Source organism: Protopterus annectens, chromosome 9.part0, assembly GCF_019279795.1.
Source record: "Protopterus annectens isolate FY-2018-M chromosome 9.part0, PAN1.0, whole genome shotgun sequence".
Taxonomy (NCBI): Eukaryota; Metazoa; Chordata; order Ceratodontiformes; family Protopteridae; genus Protopterus; species Protopterus annectens.
In genome coordinates, this window is record NC_056743.1 from 1,413,344,057 (window position 1) to 1,413,365,338 (window position 21,282).

Genomic DNA, 21,282 nt, shown 5'->3' on the forward strand with positions numbered 1-21,282 from the left:
TCTTTTTAGTGCCAAAAAGAACAGGGGACTGGAGACCCATATTGGATCTCAGCAAACTAAATGAATCTGTAAAGAAGTCCAAGTTCAAATAGGTGACACTGCAGTCAATTCTTCCCTTTTTAGGGAAAAATGATTGGATGTGCTCAATAGACCTCCAAGATGTGTACTACCACATAAAAATGGACAGAGCATCGAGTTGTCACTTGCGCTTCCGGCTGGGAGCCAGATATTATCAGTTTCGAGCTCTGCCATTTGGCCTCACTACACCCCCCCCCCCAGAGTGTTCACCAAATGCATGGCAGTAGTCAAGGCTCACTTGAGACGGTTAGGAATTCAGGTTTTTCTGTATCTAGATTACTGGCTCCTGACTGCCACCACCAAGCATCTACTACAATGGTCAGGAGACCAAACCTTACAAATTTGTTCTCAATTAAGGATAACAATAAACTTAAGGAAATCTGCCTTGTTGCCTTGTCAGCATATTACCTTTATAGGAGCAAAATTAGACACCATCTCTATGGTCGCAAAATTACCTGCAGAAAGAGTTTTGGTACTCAGACAACAAATTTCCGATCTCCTGCCAAAGACAAAAGTAACAGTGAATACAGTCCTGAAAGTTCTAGGAACAATGGCATCAACGATTACCCTAGTTCTGGTAGACAGGATGCACATGAGAATTCTCCAGTGGCTTCTCTTTTCTCAGTGGTCCTTACAAGAACTTCCCATGTCCCACCAGATCAGAATTACAGAGTCATGCAAGAAGAATCTAATATGGTGGCTCCTTTCCAGTCATATCACGTTAGGTCGACCCTTTACTCTACAACAGCCTCTGGCAACAGCGACCAGATAGGGTTGAGGGACGGTCCAGGGCACATGGCAGTAACATGAGACCCATTTGCATATCAATGTTCTAGAGATGAGAGCAGTGCTCTTGACATTGCAAGCACTTCAGGACTCTCTTCCACTAGGAACAATTGCAATTCAGTCAGACAATGTGTCGGTAGTTTGGTACATAAACAAGCAAGGAGGAACCAAGTCTTACCCCCTTTGCCGAGAGGCTCTCAGAGTATAGAAATGGACAATCTCTTCGCAATGCTTTCTGATAGCAAAGCACATCACGGGGAAGTAATATGTGATAGCAGACAGACTGAGCCGAGCAATTTTGATGCCTCAAGAGTGGTCCCTAAAGAAAGAGATAGCGGAAAGGATATTCCTGAAATGGGGCCAGCGTTGCTGCAACCTATTTGCCAGTCCCATGAATGCCAAATGCAGCAGCTATTTTGCCATAATCCCCCCTCTGGGGGAGTCACTCAGGGGTGCTGTTGTTCATGATTGGCCCTCGGGACTACTGTATGCATTTCCCCCATTCCCACTAAAACCACAAGTCATTCAGAAAGCCTACTCGCTGGGAAGCAGGATAATTCTCATCACTCCATACAGGCCTCTTCAGATTTGGTTTCCTTTTCTCCGGCCATATCTTCAGGAGGAACCGTGGACTCTGGACCTAGTTCCAGACCTTCTGACTCGTATGTTAGGAACCCTCCACCCCTCCCTCCAAACCCTCAATTTGTCAGCATGCCTGCTCCAGTTGCCAACTTAGTCAGGCTTCACAATTTTACACCAGTCGTTAAACACATCCTGGTATCCTCGCATAAGGCTACAACTAAGAGACTTTAATCTAGCAAATGGAAAAGGTTCTCAATCTGGGCACAGAATAAAAACGTTGATCCCTTTCCTGCTCCGATCTCTTCTATTTTTGAGTGCTTACCAGAGCTTTTTCAACAGGGTTCAGTGGCAGCTACTATCAAGGTGCAATTAGCTGCAATCTTGAATTTTCATATAGGTGATATAATTTCGAACTTGATGTCACATAGATTATGTAAAGCCTTTTTAAAAGGTACCTGCTTATTAAGACCCCCTATTAAAGAGCCACTGTCACCATGGGACTTGAATTTTGTTCTAACATATCTGACCTTGCCTTCTTTTGAACCCTCATCATCTTGTGACATGAAATTTCTGTCTTGGAAGACAATTTTCTTAGTTGCTATTACCTCTGCAAGAAGAGTTTTGGAATTGCAAGCTTTATCAATCAAACCTCCTTATTTAATATTCTATAAGGATAGGGTATCTCTCCAGACAAACCTATCATTTTTAACAAAGGTGTGTTCACAAAATAACTTAAGCCAATCTATTGAGCTGCCAATGTTTTTCCCTAATCATGCCAACAAGGCAGAATACAAACTACAGCAGTTAGATGTGCATAGACAACTTCGCTTCTATCTACATAGAACCAGAGTTTACAGAAAGTCTGATCAATTGTTTGTTTCCTTTTCAGAAGTCAAAAAAGGCATGCCAGTCTCCAAAGTCTCATGCTCAAAGTGGCTCTCAAATTGTATTACCTTTATTTACAATTCAAATAACAGAAAACTACCTTTCAAAGTCAAAGGTCACTCTACTAGGGCCATGGCAACATCATCTGCTTATCTAGCTAAACTATCAATGGACAGTATTTGTGCCACTGCTACGTGGGCAAGATCTTGCACATTTATCACTCATTACAAAGTGGATTTGGCCTCCAGGGACAGGGCCTCTTTTGGTTCCACTGTGCTGAAAAGTGTACTCCCATGAGCCACCCTGGGAATATGGTGCTAAGGACGCTGTCCCAACCAGTCAGAATGAAGGCAAGATAAGACAACATAACATAAAGAAGTTATGTACTCACCATGATGTTCCATGTTTGTTGTCCATCTTGCCATTCATTCTTACAATCCGTCCCACCTTCCGCCTGCCTAAGACTTCTAGAGAACCTGGAGGATTTCTTTCCTTGGTCAAGGAGCTCCTCTGGTTTTCTTCCCTTTTAAGCATCCTTTATTATAGGACTAGTGTACACACATGGCTATGGTTAGCAGCAAACAAGATATGGGGAATCACACACTGCATGATGGGATAGCTGTTCAGCCACAAGCCAACTGAAAAACTCCGAGCTATAGTATGTGCTAATCTTTCTCCTCCTCCCCATACACGATTATATACATCTTTACTAGTATTGCTGATAGTTGTTTCCTTATTATAATTACAAATATATTTCTTCTTTCTTCTTTGTGACTTTTTCCTTGTATTTCTGTGTCTGTCATGGCTGATAAGGATAAGGCCCATTCTGATTTCAAAAAATGCCAGAAGTGTGGCCATAAAATTTCCTGTTCAGATTTCCACTCCTTTTGTGTCTACTGCCTCAGCCCCCTTCAAGTTACAGGAGGATTGTAGTATTTGTCATGCCTTCAGCCACAGGGCTTTGGTAGAAAGGAGCAACAAGTTAATTCTAAAAGGACTTTTGCCTTCAGCCATTGGAGAAGCCTTATCCATTGCTGATAAAGGTAAGACACATCTCCCTCCTCTTCTTCATCTGTCGATAAATCAAAAAAGCGTAGTCTATCGGTTCCACCCTCCCCGTCTATTCCAAAAGCCAAAAAATTGAAGACCTCAGTTTCAAAAGTTCCCTTGGACCCAAAAGCCTGTGTTTCTGACACTCTGGTACAGACAACTTCAGTTTCAGCACTGATAATAATTTCAAGTCCTTCAATGTCAAAGGCATGGACACAGGAATTGGCATCTATCTCTCGAACTAAGACTGTTATGCCTAGAACAATTTACTCTCCATCGATAGATTCCTTTGCTGGGGAACTACCAGAAGTATTTTTACAGAGGCCTTAGTCCCCTATGACTGCATCAGTCTGCTCCACCAAAAGTCTTTCAGAACTTGAAGTGGAGAGGCTGGTGAATAAAACTTTGTGGGCTAGAGGACTTTCAGACCCACCTTCAATATTGATTCCCTCCGGTCTTGGTTCCGACACTTCCTTCACCCCATTGACTCCTCCTCCTCTAATCTCCTCAGAGGTCTTAGATTCCTCTGTTCTGGTTCTCCCGGCACTGTCTGTATGAGCTCTCTAGTTTGCTTCTGCCAAGCTGAAAGTTACTCTGAGTTCTTCAGTTATTTCTGAACTGGAGACCCTCCCAGAGCCGTGGCTACTCTCTCGGTTCGGGGTAGCAGGTTTCAACTCCAAGTTTTTCAGAGCCATCCCTGTTTCTCAGGGCTTTGGTTTGAGTTAGTTCTGCTCCGGCTTCAGTCTCGAGGGTCAGTTCTTTGGAGCAGAGAGTGACCCTGGTTCTGAGGCAGTCTTTCTTGGTACCGGGCTCCCTTCCCTTTTCAAGGGGTCCGGCCTTTGAGGTTATGCAGAGGGCCCTTTCTCTTGCAGAGACTCAGTCAGTGCCTACCCCCCTCAAATCAGGTACCCCCCTCTAGCTCTACTATTGCTTTTGCCTCTTCACTGGGACAGCGGGTGCTGAAGCTTCAGGTGTTACAGCCACAGGTACTGTCATCTTCTGATACCTCCCCAGATTATCCTCCTGAGGAGATCCCTCAGAAAAAGAAGTACAAGAGGAAGTACTTGGATTCCCCCAGGAATCAGTCACCGAATATACAGATTTCGATGAGGGGGAAGGGTCCCCCTGGTCACCCCCTGAAGATGTCTCCTTTGGAGACTCTTGGAAATTCTGAAACAGAGGGGTGGCTGGAAGTCCCAAAACCCTTCCATTGAGGTGTCTGTTTACCTTCAGGCATTTGGCACCCACCCATCTAATTCATGGGTGACTCCACCCATGGATGAACTCACTCAGTTAATTTCATAGTGGGCATAGAAAGCTTTGACACCGTTGAGCCCATCCCCAAAAGACCGGGCAAAATAATTTCTGCACCTGCAGACAGTTTTGGGTGAAGGGTCTTGCAGCTGATGCTGTGGTCATAGCGGCTGTCACTAAAAAGGAACTAGCTAAGGAGAGTTCCTCTGTGCATCCGCCCAACAGAGTCCTGGGCTATGGACAGATTTGGGAAGTGGTGTCTACACTTCATCGACCTTGACCATAAGGTCCTTGAATTTTTTGGCACATTTTACTGGACTCCAGCGGGGTCTGATCAAGGAGTTTATCAGATACTCTGGTGAGAGCAGTAGCTGAGGGAGTCCAAGAGAAATTGGCTTCCCAGTTAGCCACCCTGGAGTCTGCGTCCAATTCTGCCATGAGGCTAATCGCATATACAGCTGAAGGGACATTTAGAGCAGCGGGTACAGGTGTAGCCATTAGAAGGCACACATGGATGCACCTTTGTGATTTTGTGGAACCATTCAAGTCTTCTTTTGTCAATGCTCCTTTTGATGGAACATCCTTATTTGACCCAGAATTGAAAGAAACTTTGTCCAGGTGTGAGAAGGATGGTAGGACCCTTTCTGCTGTGGGGATATGTTTTTCCAACCCCTAAAGGGCTTTTTCTAGGAACCAGAGGAGTGGTGGAAAACTGTGGTTCAAAAAATCTCAAAGGCCTTTCCAAGACACACATGGAGGGAGTTCCCCCAGGGCAGAGGGGGGAACCAAAACTGAAGATGCTGCCCTCGTGCAGAGGTGGTCCCCAAACCAGGGCTTCAGGGATTCCTTCCCAGCAAACACATTCAGCATTCCTGAAGGGAGGCCCAATTGTCTTCCTCTGGAGGCAGTCGGGGGACACTTATCCTTTCACCTAAACACCTGGCTAAACATAACAAATTCTTGGGTTCAATGGATCATATCCAGTGGCTGTACCATTCCCTTTTCTCAACCTCCCTTGTTTACAAGAAAATCCCCAATGTTCCACCCAATCATTGGGATTCAGCAGTATAAGAAGTCCAAAACCTGCTAGACAAGAGAGTCATCCAACAAGTCCTGCCAGACCAAGAAGGATCCAGAACCTACTCAAGATTCTTTTTGGTGCCAAAAAAGACAGGGGACTGGAGACCAATTTTGGATCTCAGTGTACTGAATAAATCAGTTCGGCAAACAAAGTTCCATATGGTCATGGTACAGTCTGTCCTTCCTTTTCTGAAAAAGACAACTGGATGTGCTCATTAGACCTTCAGGATGTGTATTACCATGTAAAAATGGATAAACTCCCCAGAAGGTTCCTCCGCTTCTGGCTGGGAACCAGTCATTACCAGTTCAGAGTACTGCCCTTTGGACTCATCACAGCCCCCAGGGTGTTTACTAGATGCAAGGCATTAGTAGCAGCTCACTTGAGACTACAAGGATTCCATGTATTTCTATACATGGATGACTGGCTCATAAAAGCTTTGATCAACCATCAGTTGATAACAGCCAGGGACTACACACTCAACATCTGTGCCCATCTGGGGATCACAGCAAATCTAGAAAATCACATTTAACACCGACACAAGCTATTTCTTCTCCAGTACGTCACATCCTTTTATTGGCTCACAAGCCTTCCACTCGAAAACTGTACACCAGTAAGTGGAAGCAATTTACTATTTCAGCTCTTGAAAAGCAAACAGATCCCTTTTCAGCTTCCATAGAACATGTCCTATAGTTTTTAGCTACTCTGTTTAACGCTGGAGCCTCTCCTTCCAATATCAAACTACAATCAGCTGCCATCTCTAATTTTCACAATGGCTTGGATGAATGATCATTAGCCTCTCACAGACTTTGAAAATCATTCCTCAGAGGCAGTCTTCTGTTAAAGCCCAAATTCAAAGATCCAACTCCTCCTTGGGATTTGAACCTAGTACTTCAAGCAGTGAGACACTCTACTTTCGAACCCTCTATGGAATGTGATCTGAAATTTTTATCTTGAAAGGCACACTTTTTGGCAGCCATTACCTCTGCCAGAAGAATTTCAGAGATCCAGCCCTTATCGTTTGGGCCTCCTTACCTTGTTTTCCATAAAGATAGATTATGTGTATGAACAAACCCATCTTTTTTACCCAAGGTTGTGTCAGAGACTAATACTAACCAGATGATTAATTTACCAGTTTTCTTCCCTAATCATTCTAACAAGGGAGAATACGCCCTGCATTTGTTAGATGTCCATAGACAACTACATTTCTATCTTCACAGAACAAAGAACATAAGACAATCAAGTCAACTGTTTGTTTCCTTTTCCACTGTAAAGTTGTTCAAGGCAGTCAGCAAGATTACTCTAAGTGGCTGAAAGACTGCATTTCATTTATTTATGATAAAAACAAATTAACCTTGCTTAAACCCATCAAAACACATTCTACAAGGTCTATAGCCACTTCAGCTGTCTTTCAGTCTAGAGCTTCAATGAACGACATATGTGCAGGAGCTACAAGAGCTACTCCCCATACCTTTATTACTCATTACAAACTGGATCTTGTCTCTAGGGGACGATCGTCCTTTGGCTTGATGGTGCTTAGGAATATCCTTCCATGACTCCACTCTGTCCCATCTGTCAAGGATGGAGTGAAGATTGACAACATCAGATAAAGAAGTTATGTACTCACCATAACGTTCCATCTTTTTTGTCTATCTTAATTCATCCTTGCCACCCCTCCATCCCCCGTCCTTATAGATTATTTGGTGGAACAGATCAAATTCACTTGAATTGTTATATTGTCCAGCCACAGTAGCCTTACACATACCTTACTCATATATATATATATATATATATATATATATATATATATATGTGTACATATGCATATATTATTGCTCATTCGTGTCTGACACATATAACAAGAAGGCTTGGCGTTCAGATGCTTTAATACGTAGAAACACATCAGGATGAATAGCTGCATCATAAAACACGAACAAACTAGTTAACAGACAGAGCTTACATACATACATGTTCACATTTCATAGGTTCATAGGTTCATAGGTAGGTACTAGGCTATCGGCCCAAGGGCCTACGTAAGCCTAGCCAGCAAGGTACCATAGCTTATGCCACCCAAGAAAGTTATATCTCCTGTGCCACTGTCCAGCAGATACACAGAAGTGATTCCCGGGGTCTATTTCCTATTTCCCATCCACTCATCAAGATTTTTCTTGAAGAGTGCTATTGAAGAACTTTGCTTGACATAGATGGGTAGCTTGTTCCAGAGTATAGGAAGTCTCTGGGACAGGAATCTATCCCTCCAGCATGTCCTGTTTATTGTGGTGACAAGGTTTAGGTCCCTAGGGCGTGTAGCTTGGAGGGATTGGGATTTCTTTAGGTGTAGCATGTCCAACAGCTCTGGGTTTGGCATAGCTTTATATGTTAGGCAGAGAATACCTCAGAGTAGGCGATATGCTACGGAGTAAAGCTGGAGTTTTTTGAGGTGGTCAGTGTAGGGCATTTGTTTGAGGCCAGTAATCCAACAGCTAATTACAAAATGGCAGTCAGACTTGCACGTGCTCAGTATTTATACACTTGCGCAAGCCCTTGGATAGCTTCTTAAAGGTGTATATACACACATATTGATCTACATCCTCTCTCTTAAAAAGATTGCCCTTTATACACAACAATATCAGAGTTAGGCATGTATTACTGTACACATCAAAAGCAAAACACAATGTTCATGTCCAAGTTGCCTCATATCTACTACAAGGTTTAGAGATTCGATCATATCTCATAACATAACAGTTGGGACCAAATTTAGCAACAGGGACAGTCTGCGGTACACAGCTCATATCAGGAACTTCTGGTTTCATCACAGGAATGGGAATGTCCTCTGGAACTCCCTCTGGAATTGGAACACCTGACAACTCACTCTGAGATAAAAGAGTTTTTCTCACAGGCTATCTGCTGTGGTATAGGCTCGGACACTGGTCTCAAATGCTTTCAGTTCCACTTGAAGATTGCTCCTTCTGATTCTATAATGTACGATCTAGGCTCTGGACCAATATTCTTCATGGCATCAATCCGATCATAACTTTTGGACCTCTGCATCCTTACCACTTCTCCTTCTCATAATGGATTGAGCAGTTTGTTGGTCTTATCGTAGTAGGATCTCTGGGTTAGGTGTTTTTTCAACAGATTGTTTTTCACTGATCTGTTGTTCTTGACACATGAAACCAGCAATTGACTGCTGATTAGTAATATGGTTTTGGTTTGTTTCAACAAAAGTCTCTGAGCAGGTGAACCAAGATGTTTATCACGAAGAACATTTCCGAGATTCAAAAGATTTAGGAAAACATCACTATTATCTCGATTCGACTTCTCTAGTAACTGTTTTGCACTTTGAACTGCATGTTCTGCCAAATCATTTGACCATGGGTACTCTGGACTACTTGTGACATGAGTAAAGTCCCATTCTTCAGCAAATCTTTTGAACTGTTGGCTTGTAAACTGTATGTCATTGTCAGAAATAACTTTGTGCGGACTCCCATGTATTGCAAAATGACACTTCATCTTAGTAATGACTGTATTGGATGCTAGGTTAGGAAGTAAGTCAATCTCAAACCAATTGTTCTGTTGTTTTAGTCTACTGTCTAAATTGTATTGTATGTTGAAATTGACTAATTTTTATTGACTTGTACTATTTTAGTCTACTGTCTAAATTGTATTGTATCTGTGGAGCTTTTCTCCCTGGGTCTCCACTGAAAACAGGCTCCCAGCCCAGTCGGACATTACCTGGTAAACAAATGTAAAATAAAAAAATAAAATAAAGTAAAAATTAGAGTCTACTAATACCAAATAATGTTGACCATTCCACTCGAAAATGTAGGTAGCTACTGTCGACCAAGGTAGTTTAGGAATCTGGTTAAGGTGAAGTGGTTCCTTCTGTTGATGTGGCTTTGTACTATTACACACCAAATAAGATAAGAGTGCCCTCTCTGTGTCTTGTGACATAGAAGGCCAAAATACTAGTCCTCTCACCCTTCTTTTGATAGATTCAGTTCCCGGGTGACTACGATGCACGATAGTAATGTATTCTGGTCGCAAGGACTTTGGAACAATGACTTTTGGACCTTTCATAATGATACCTTTGCCACACAAAATCCCATCTCTGTAGGGAAAATAAGGTTGCACTTCTTGAGGTAAACTAGATTGCTTTGACGGCCATCCTTGATTGATAAAGTGGTTACGCCTCTGTAAAAGTGGATCGGTGGCTGTGTGATCTCTCAGCTCATCAAGACCTGTGGAAGAAAAATTATGCACTTCCATGACTTCAAAATCAAGATTCTCATTCTTGTGCTGTTCTGTGGTATTTCTGGGTGATCTGGATAATGTATCAGCAAGTTAAAGAAGTTTGCTTTTCTTGTAGACAAGATTGAAATGATACTTTTGCAATCTCAGCATCATATGTTGCAATCTGGCTAGGGCTGAATGCATAGGCTTTCTCAGGATAGTGACTGGAGGTTGGTGGTCCGTTTCGATCTGGATAGGTCTACCATAAACATAATCATGGAACTTCGAACATGCAAACACAATTGCCAGAAGCTCTTTCCCAATCTGGGCATACAACATTTCAGCTTGGGTACGAGTTCTCAATGCATAGGCAATAGATAGAACCTCTTATAGAATGACTGCACCAAGACCAAATTTGGAAGCATCACAGGAAAGTATAACTGGCTTGTGAACATCATAGTATCTGAGGGTTGGTGGAATAGCAATTCTCTGTTTCAGGACATCAAATGCTCTTTGGTGTTGCTCTAACCAAGACCAGGATACATCTTTACGTGTCAGCTCTCTGATTAGTGCTGAAAGTTGGCTGAAATCTGGAATAAACTTGCTTAGATAGTTGACCTTGCCAAGAAAATGTTGCAGAGCTATAACATTGTCTGGAGCTGGCATCTCGAGAATGGCTGTTTGATTTGAAGGATCTGGTAGTAGGCCTGTACTCGTACATAAATGACCAACATAAGTAACTTCTTGTAGCCTGAACTTGCATTTGTGTGGGTTGAGCTCAAGATTCACTTAACATGCCAATTCTAGAACTTTTCTGAGGTTTCTGTCATGTTCTGCCTCATCACGACCTCCTACTAGTATGTTGTCTATTATAATAGTACAAGGATACCTAGAAAAAATTTGCTGCATTGCATGCTGAAAGGCTTCACTTGCAGAATTTATCCCGAATGGCATTCTCAAAAATCTGTACCTGCCAAACGGATTACTAAAAGTAGTGAGGAAAGAGGATTTCTTGTCAAGCTGAATTTGCCAGAATGAACTCTTTGCATCTAAGAGAAAAAATAGTCTCATTTGGCATCAAGGCTGTGACTTCTTTGACTGTATGCATTGCATGATGAGGTCTTTTTAGTGCTTTGTTCAAATCTCATGGATCAATACATATTCTGATGTCATCTGAGCTTTTCTTATGAGCTACCACCATGGAAGATACCCATTCATTTGGAGTTTCCACTGAACAAATCATACCTTGTTGCACCATTTTGTCTAACTCAGCTTTGACTCAGTTCTGCATGGCTATTGGAACATTACGTGCTGGCCTGATAACTGGACTGACCTCTGGGTCTAACTTCATGGAGTACACAACTCGAAGTTTGCCTAGTTTGTCTTGGAAAAGATCAGCATAGGTGGAAAAAATATGTTGGGCAAAATTAGAGTAGTGGTCTTTTAAGCTAACATGATGACTTGCTTATTAAATGAAAGCAGTCTCATTTTCAAACTGTCTCTGAGCCCTAATAATGACTGGACGTGCCTCTTGACCACATAAATAATAAGTCGTAGCTTCTTCCAGCAGAGTAACATGAAAGCACTACTGAGCCTTCAATTTGAATTTCTTTACCTCCATAAGAAACAAGTTTCGGACACCTTGCCAAATGAAGCCTTTCACCATGACACACTCTAGCAAATGTTTCTGCAGACATAACATTGCACTTAGAGCTTGTATCAGCTTTGAGCTTTGTGGGTTTGCCATATATACGAACAGTACAAAATATTTAATTCTTTGCCCTTAAATCTACTGCATTGACCATTTCATGATGCACTGACGCACCATCAACATAAAGAGTAGAATTGCCACTGTCTAACTGATCAACTCGTTTCTTAAAATGCTCCCTTTTAATAAAGGAATGTGGGCCTTTTGATTTACAAAATCTTTTGAAATGATTCCAAAATCTTTTGACATGATTCCACTTACTGCATTTGTGGCATCACTGACCAAAAGTTAAACATTTTTTCCTTTTAACAGCAAAATAACCAGCAAATCAGCCACCAAACTCAAAACTTGTCGAAGAATATGGTTACTACCAAAACTAGGTTAAAAACATCCACAGTTTAGCACTTTCATCTGTAACACTAAGACATCATCAGAACTTGTGAAAGCCATTTTAAAACTTAAGTGCAGAAGACACATCTCCCATATAAACCAGTCACAACATGTTGTAGCTGAAATCAGTGTGAACCAGAAAAAAATAAAGTAACAACACTAAAAATGAATCACAACTTTTAAAACCTGAACCAAAACATGTAAATGCAAACTAGGCAAAAAAATAACTAAACAAAAAATGTTTGATGAAACACAAAATCATATTCTGCTGGCTCTCCTTTTTAGTTCACTGCTGATAGAAATGCTGTCATTTAAACCAGGAAATTTGGCAGCATCCAGCATAAGCTTCCATGTCATTTCCCGGTAAAGCAGTTTGTTCTGCCAGTCCCCTACATAAGCAGACTTTTATTTGTTTAAGAACTAGAAATGTAAACTTAGTGAATTTCTCACAAACAATGGAATGCCTGGCCAGTGGACATTTACTGTCCTTACGCTGAGTACTGTAAACATGTTGATAGATACGCTTGTTCAAAGCATTCTTAGTTTTTCCCACAGGACCATATTGGTTTGACCATTAAAACCTGTTTGATTGTCTTTCTTGTCAAGCTGATTTAGCCCTTTCTTGAAGATGGGGGCATATTTAGTGTTTCTCTCTGCTCATATCTCATCTCTGATTGAATCCAGAAGTGATGGGGGGTAGCCACGGTCCAAAAACTAATGTTGAATTGTTCAAGACACACCGCGTCATCTGAGGTCAAATGATAAATTGACTTTTTACTACCTCCCCCCTTCTGATGAAAGGGGTGGCAACTGTTGAAAAAAAGAAATGTGCTACAATAAGTGAACTTCCTGTAAATTCTGATAGTGAATTTTTCATTAACTCCTTTTCTGATGTCAGTGTCAAGATAATTAATCTGGTCACATTTAAAGGAATATGTGAACTTTAAAAAGGAGGTGCTGGCTTGTAACTGTAGTATGAATTCAGTTTACTAACAATTACAATATTAGATGCATGAAACCGGACAAAGGTGGGGGCCTGGTTATTATCATCAGAAGAGGGTGGGTAGTAAAAAGTCAATTTATCAAAACCTTTCATTTGACCTTGGATGACATAGTGTGTCTTGAACAGTTCAACATTCTAAGATCCATATTTTTGGAACATGGCTACCCCCCCACCACTTCTGGATTCAATCAGAGATGAGATATGTGGCCAAACCAATATGGTCCTGCATTACACATTGGATGCCAAGGACATTGAAAACATTTTGCGGAAAAACTGGTTTATGCTACAATGTGATGAAAGCATCACAGACTTTTTTTTTCTACACTACTATCTTTTACCTATAAAAATAAATCTAACATAAAATCCCTTCTACATAAACACTTGTTACAATGGTACCCTCAAGTAGATTTGATTCTTCTGTGAATGATGGAACTTACAGTTGTTTTTCTCAGAGAGTTATTTACCTTATTACATGTGCATCTTGTCCCACTTTCTATGTGGGAAAAACTAAGAACGATTTGAGCAAGTGTATCTATCAACATGCTTATAGTATTCAACATAAGGATAGTAAAAGTGCACTGGCCAGGCATTCCATTGTTTTTGATAAATTCACCAGGTTTTCTTTTCTAGTTCTTGAACAAATACAAAATTTGCCTTATGTAGGGGACTGGAAGAACAAACTGCTTCACCAGGAAATGACATGGCAGCTTAAGCTGGATGCTCCCAACTTTCCCTGTTTAAATGACAGTATTTCTATCAGCAGTGAACTGAAAAGGAGAGCCAGCAGAATATGATTTTTGTGTTTCAGCAAACATTTTTTACTTAGTTATTTTTTCCTAGTTTGTATTTGTGTTTTGGTTCAGGTTTTAAAAGTTTTGACTTATTTTTAGTGTTGTTACTTTATTTTTTCTGTTTTGCACTGATTTCGGCTACAACATGTTGTGATTGGTTTACATAGGAGGTGTGTCTTCTGCACTTAAATTTTAAAATAGCTTCCACAAGCAGTAGTTCTGATGATGCAGTGTTACAGATGAAAGCGCTAAACTGTGGATGTTTTTAACCTATTTTTAGTATTAAACATATTCTTTGACAAGTTTTGAGTTTGGTGGTTGATTTGCTGGTTGTTTTTCTGTTATTAGCTACTGTTTTCTTCCAGTCCCAGAGCTGCACTCTTGTTTCTTCCTTTGATTTTTTTTTTCCTTTCAGATTCATGACTTCCAGCACAGTTATGACAGTTGGCAATGAAAGGTTGGGACCCATGCTTTGAGTTTGTTGACTCGCTGTTATGCTTCACTGAGACTGCACGATTTCCAGAGTTTGCCTTAGGACTTGTCAAAAAGTTCTGGGGTTTACCAGTGAGTGCTGCAGGGGTTACAGTTATTGCCATATTCTTGGGCCTGTTTCTTTTAATTTCGTGCTGCATACTATCAACATGAACTTTATCACTGTGCCTTCTAGAGCTATTCAAATTTGTAAACATATTTGTGTACTTTACTGTGAGCTTGTATATCTGACAAATCTCAATGGCATTATTCAAAGTTAAATCACTGTCACAAAGCAAAATCATTCTGACAGCATCATCTTTTACACCACACAGAAGTCTGTCTTTTTTATCAACTCATCCCTTAAATCACCAAATCTGTATGTTTTAGCTTTATTTCTCAGGTCATTTATATATGCTGCAAAAGTTGCACCATGCTTTTGATCCCTTGTGTAAAATAAGTGCCTTTCCATTGTAACATCTGTCTGGGGGTTACACATTTCTCAAAATTTACATTTTAAGCAGTCTGGGTCCTCCCTTGACTCAGCTGGTACAACAATATGATGGATTCACCTCTACTGTATAGACAGCAGGTGCATACAGAAATGAATGTTCCCTTTCAATGGCCTCTGACCCAGCTAAATTAAGTAGAATACATGTCTTTGTATGGTTATCTTTATCAGAATATGCAGCCTGTATGAAAATGTACTCTTGCTCAAACACTCTCCAGTTCTGAACAATATTACTGTCAAACACAAATGCACTAGGTTTTTGAAATCCGTCTGCCATGTTCACAAAGTGTACACAAGCATACTGAAAATATGGTCATTGTACTTATGTAAGAACAAACTGTTCTGTGAGCTTGTAACAACATTCAGATGCATAATAATCTCTTTAAAATACTGTACTTTGTGAAATATGCCCTGTAATGGCTGTACTCTGCAAAATATGCCTTGTAATGGCTGTACTTTGCGAAATAGCTTTACTGTAACACTGCACAAACATGCAAACACTTTATATACTTTTGATAACTCGGACATTTTTCCTTAATACGAAAAAGATATGCTTTGCAAAAATGCATTTGTTTCCCCTTATTTTATTAATTTTATGCAATTTGGACTTTATTTCAAACATTTTCCATAGTATTTGAAAATTTTTATCAATATCGTACAATTTGGTTTATGCGAATATCGTTTAGAATGTTTTGTTTGCCCCGTTTCATATTATACAAAAAAGAAATAGTGTTGAGCAAGTTTTAATATCTAAAATTTGTTTCTGATCTGTTTTGCGAAGTTTGCACATTTTAGAGATGATCCACTCGTCTATATTCCACCAGCATCTAAACAAGTGCCTCAGATCATTTTAACCAAGCCGTTTCTAGTTTCATGCTCTTTGGATATGCCTCTTCTGACACCGTGCACTTTTAAACATGCCACTTCTGACACCATATCACTCATTCATCTCTAAAAGTTATAAAAAGAAGGCTTGGGTTTTCGTTCAGATGCTTTAATGCATAGAAACACATCAGGATGAATAGCAGCATCATAAAACATGAACAAACTAGTTAACAGAGCTCGCATACATACATGTTCACATCTCAACAGATAACTACAAAATGCAGTCAGACTTGCACATGCTCAGTATTTATACACTTATGTGAGCCCTTGGATAGCTTCTTAAAGGTATATACATACACACATTGATCTACACATACATACATATATATATATATATATATATATATATATATATATATATAATGCATATATGTTCTGTATGTTTCGATAGCTTGTCTGCAAACTCAATCTGAGGTAATTGAGAGAGAGGGATTCTGGGTAGAGGTGAAGCTTGAGAGTTTTTGGCTGGCGCAAGCTGTAGTAACAGCCGAGTCAGTTCACATGTTGGAACTGAACCCATCTGTCAAGGATGAATGAAGACAACACAGATGGAGCGTTATGCTGAGTACATAACTTCTTTTTGTCGATTAGGGGCAACTTATTCTGAGCTGCACCATCAAGAAAATTAACTACATTGACTGTTTGATTTGTGAGAAACTTAAACTGAACTGAACTGGAGATGCAGGAACAGTACTTCTGTTTTCTTCCTGTTAAAAGTAACTTTGAGTTAACATACTTGCACTATAGATAAACTGCACTGTATGTAGACTCCATTGAGTCTCCATTGTGTTAACTATGCTACATCTTATTGTTTAATTTGTTTTTTCCCTTATTCTCATTATTTATTATTTTATTTATTTATTTCCAGTTTGATGACCGGGGAAGTCCACTTGGCCCAAAGAGCCCATTTTCAGTGGAGGCCCAGGGTGAAAAGCTCCAAAGTACAAGATGCAAGTAAAGATACAAAAGTAAAAACAAAACAGTGCTAAATACAAATACAAATCTAAGTCAAAGAAAAATATTTACAATATTTACATAGAAAGAAAAAGTGTAGTTATTTTGTTGTGAACAGTTATGAGATTGAAGTGAGGTTGGAAGAATGCAGGTACATTTCCATTTGGAAGAGAGGTAGGAATGAAGCTGAGTTTTAAAGTTATCTACATTCTGCATTGTCCTTAGGGAGGAAGGAAGAGAATTCCATTTTTTGGGTAAGGAGAAAGAGAGGAGGAGTTGTCTAGGAGGATGGTTAGGTTTGTGGACACTTATTAAGGTTTGGTGTTCAGATCTGAAAGTTTTATTTGGAATGTAGGGGGGTAGGATGTGTGTGAGGGCGGGGGCCCTGGATGGGGTTGAAGATTAGCCTGTGAACTGTAGTAAGTTGGGACATTCTCCTTCGCACAAACTCATTAAATAGTTAAGTGGGTTGGCATAAAAGGTTAAGGTCTTAACCTCATGGATACAAAGTACAGGGTTGGATTCTGACTGCTGGTTATTGGCTAGCATGTAGACTGATAACCTAGCATTTACCTATAAAAAAAGTATTGTTTGCATATTTCAACTGCGTAGTGGATGAGTTGTTTCTTTTTTGCACACTGAAAATTTTAATAAAAAGAAATTTGACATAAAATATATATGTATAAATAATACATAAATTGTAATGTTCTAAAACTTGTACAGTAGTGCAAGTAACTATGATAGGAATGTTCTAATTCTGCATTCTGCATGTTTGCTTTATACCAACCATTCAAAATGCCTTCATCTAAGTGAAATTCAAGTGAACTGACTCATTAACCCCAACAGCAAATCTGTTTCTGCATGAGGAGAGAGTTTCCTTAGCATTCCTCATTTACAGATCCAGCAACACAGTTTACACCATCAATAAAAAGGGCACCTTGACTAAGGTTGATGATTAGTATGTCAGATGTATCAGAGCTTACAAAGTGCAAGTCAGTGTGGCCATGCAGTGTATTAAGTTAGAAAGTTAATTTTAAGTTTAAGCTGCTACCGGAATTGTTTGTACTGTTGCTTGGTAAATCTATGATTCTGTATTTTTATTTCTTTAGAACAATGGAACCATCTTACCTGAGCTACCTCCAGAGAAAGATAATGGATTGTACATGATACCTCCATCAATCCGACCAGCACTGAGGATGACTGCCATTGAGGTGAATGAAAATAAGTGTGCTGTATTGTCATAAATATCATTATAACTATATTATTGTAAATTATATAATTATTTAAATAATCATTATTGTAAACGAAATATTAAAGTGTTTTTCACTATACTCAAATTTCTGTTAGTGGATATGTGAAGGTGATTTCTCATTTCCCTCCAATCTGATCTCATTTGACCTCTTTCAGCTTTGCCTAACATCACATAGGTTCATAGGATGATACTAGGCTATTGGCCCGGAAACCCTTATAAGCCTAGAATTTTGCCCATGTTCCCTCAAAGTCAGCACCTGCTTCCCCTGTCTAGCAGTAACATGTGGGATCCCAGGGGTGTATTTTCTGTTTCCCATCCAGTCGTCCAGGTTCCTCTTAAACAGAGCTAGAGAGGTACTCTGCTTCACATGGTGAGGGAGTCTATTCCACAGATGGGGGAGTCTTTTGGACATAAATCTATCCTGCCAACAAGTTCTATTAATGTTACAGACCAGGTTAAGGCCTTGTGTGCAGGTTGTGCAAGTGGAGTTTGACTTATGGATATGCAGCAATTCCTACAAGGCTGGGTCTGAGATGGCCTTGTATGCCAGACACAGGTCACCTCTGAGCAATCTGTATGAGACTGAGTAGAGGGACAGGAACTTTAGCATATCTGTACAGGATAGGTGTTTGAGACCCTGGATTTTCCTGGTCAGGAACCTCTGTGGTCTCTCCAGCTGCTGCATGTGCTTGGAAAGGTACATGCCGAAGGGGGCATTGCACTCGATAATGGGTCTGATAGGGGAGGAGTACATGGATGTTATGACCTCCTTGTTCCTGGATGAAATACTCGTATTTATGAGGTGGGCCATGTAGAAAGCCTTGTGTACAACGGAATATCAATTATACATATCGGTTATACTCACAGACTGTCCATTGTGTGATGACCAAAAGGGTTGTCTATCACCAAATAACCTACTTATCCAGAATGGTTAACAATCTAAACAAAGAGATAAATGGGCAGTCATCAAGCTATGTTTATGTAGCCCGCACTTCTATTTTCTGTATTATGGGCTCTGCGTATTTTCTTAGATCAGGTATATCTTACCACATCCTGCAAGAAGAAGAATGGGTGGCAGTTATCGCAGAAGATTTAGGCTCCAAAATGTTAATGAGCTACTTCCTGTAGCCAAAGTTACAGGGTTTGTTTCTTCCACCTCTGTTTGCCTACTGTTTGAGTCTGAGCAAGTAACTTGACTAGACACCACTTCCAGGTCACGTCTGCAAAGGGGCACTGGTATCCAGTGGGCTTACCTGGTTAACAAATGCATAAAAAATAAATAAATAAATAAATAAGCAAGCTTCTTATTCCCGCAAGGAATATCAGTGCGATGGAGTCCAGGTCTTTCCCTTCCAGAAAAAGAGGTAAAGACAAGGTGCCGGTTTTTCAAAACCTGGACCAGATTGCATTCCTGCGAACTCAGTCAATCAGCACAGAAGCCGATATTACCAGTTGCTTGTCTGTCCAGAAAGGCATTGTTTAATAACTGTGACATAAAGTATCATTGCATTAGCTACATGCCAACATATTTTGACACTTGCTACTTGAAGGAAGGCAGTAGATTTTCTCGTCCAGCCAGAAATAATGGTCTTTCTGGCTGCAGTTATGTATATTTGTATATAGATAGATGCAAAATGTTATATTGATTAGTAGTTATTTTCTATTTCAATATATGTTTTTACAGTTCTTAGAGATGTGCAATGTTGTCCAACAGATGTTAACTATATCAGATTCTGCCATATTACTGAAAGCTGCTAGTTTTCATCATCTGCAGGAAGTTTCTGAAATAGATTTCAGGGAATTTCATCGATTTTTGGAGTGAGTCAGTTTAATTGCTATTAAAAGCAGTCCCAGCTACTTCCCTCAGAGAGTAAGTGATAAATGCATAGAATTCAAATTGCTAGCCTCACTCACCTTCTTCAAAGTCGTTCTGTGACACAGCTGTTACTGGCTAATGTATAGATAATGTACCACTATTGTTCCTGAATTAATTTATTTATTTTATTTTATTTTATTTTACATTTGTTGACGGAGAGATCTCCGCTGATGCATGTCCATTTTCAGCGGAGGCCCGGGGAGAAAAGCTCCAAAACACAGGTTACAAAATTGCTGTTATGCTACCGTCAGTGAATAAATAGTTTTTCTGCCTGTGTCTAGAAACCAGAAGGTTCTGTTCTTTGAAGATGATGAAAGCTGTCACAACAACATAGGAAAGCTGGACATGTCCCCTTCACTTCAGAAGAAGTAGTCTGCAAGCAGTAACTTCCACTTTCAAATGGTAACTGGACAGGGAGAAGGAGAGTTGCCCGAAGGAGTAGTCTCTCAACAATGAGAAGTGGCATTCCTGTCATATGATTAGTCCTATGCCACAGCACCCAAGTGCCGCTGTACCCTTCAGGGCCAAGGATGACAGTATGTTGCATGATATCTGTAGCTTGTATTTCTGTGCGTGTACATGTGATATGTGCAGCTGAACAACAATGAAAAGAAGGAATCGGGATTAATGGCAAAAAATAGCCAGTGCTCTTCATGATGGTCACTGTGCCCACCGAGACAGTGGGGTTATGCTTCTGTAATAGTGTGCTGTTTTTGTCGAATACTAGTAGTTAAACATGAAGATAACTCCATCAAAGATGAGGGCAGTAACAGTGACTAGGGTGACAGTGTTGCTGGCAGTCAAGGGAGAGTAAATAGAGAGTCTATACAAGAAAAAAATCCACTTTTTATAAGTGAAATTTACAAACCTGATATGTCTCATTTATCACTGAGAATCATCGAAAATCATTGACTGGGGTGTTACAAGCCATAATGTTGTTCTTACAGAATAATTTAGTAATGTTGCTTTCCAGGTGGGTGCAGTTACAGATCTCAGCTAGAGAATCATATTCTGTCTTTATCGTCCGTTCAGCAACTGATGGAGCTTGGATCCAATCTCAGATCTGTAACTGGCCACTTAACAGACATTTAGGCTCTGTAGCTCAGGCTCCTCCCCTTACTAATTATCCCTCAACTACTGTTGAGATATTTCAGATCTCGTTTGCTGCTTTAGCGATAAGACATGGTCACCATTAGCTCGAACAATTTGCTTTGCGAGAGAATTGTTTTAGGTTAATTTTTACTCTTCATATTTTTCTACTTTTTCTTCATTTAGTTTAATTCCTGTTACAATTTCCCCATATATAAATAGAAAGGCTATTTCCTCACTACTTGTAGCACTTGGGCCTTAAGCCCTTGCCCTTTCTTTCACTACCTTTGTGGTACATCTTCCAGTACCATGGCTGGTATTTATTTTTCTTACTTTCCTTCTTTCTTCACTATTTAGTTATTGTTAGTACCATTGCTAGTAATTTCTTGTGATTTAAATAATTTCA

At 40.1% G+C, this 21,282-nt stretch overlaps 1 protein-coding gene across 1 annotated transcript in view; it reads left to right on the forward strand.

The window, feature by feature from the left end:
• LOC122810691 (myoferlin-like) overlaps positions 1-21,282 on the forward strand; it is a 1,883,765-nt gene that overhangs the window by 282,291 nt on the left and 1,580,192 nt on the right. Inside the window, 1 exon segment of the mRNA XM_044082260.1 lies at positions 17,769-17,870. Within this exon segment, the coding sequence (XP_043938195.1) occupies positions 17,769-17,870 (102 nt within the window).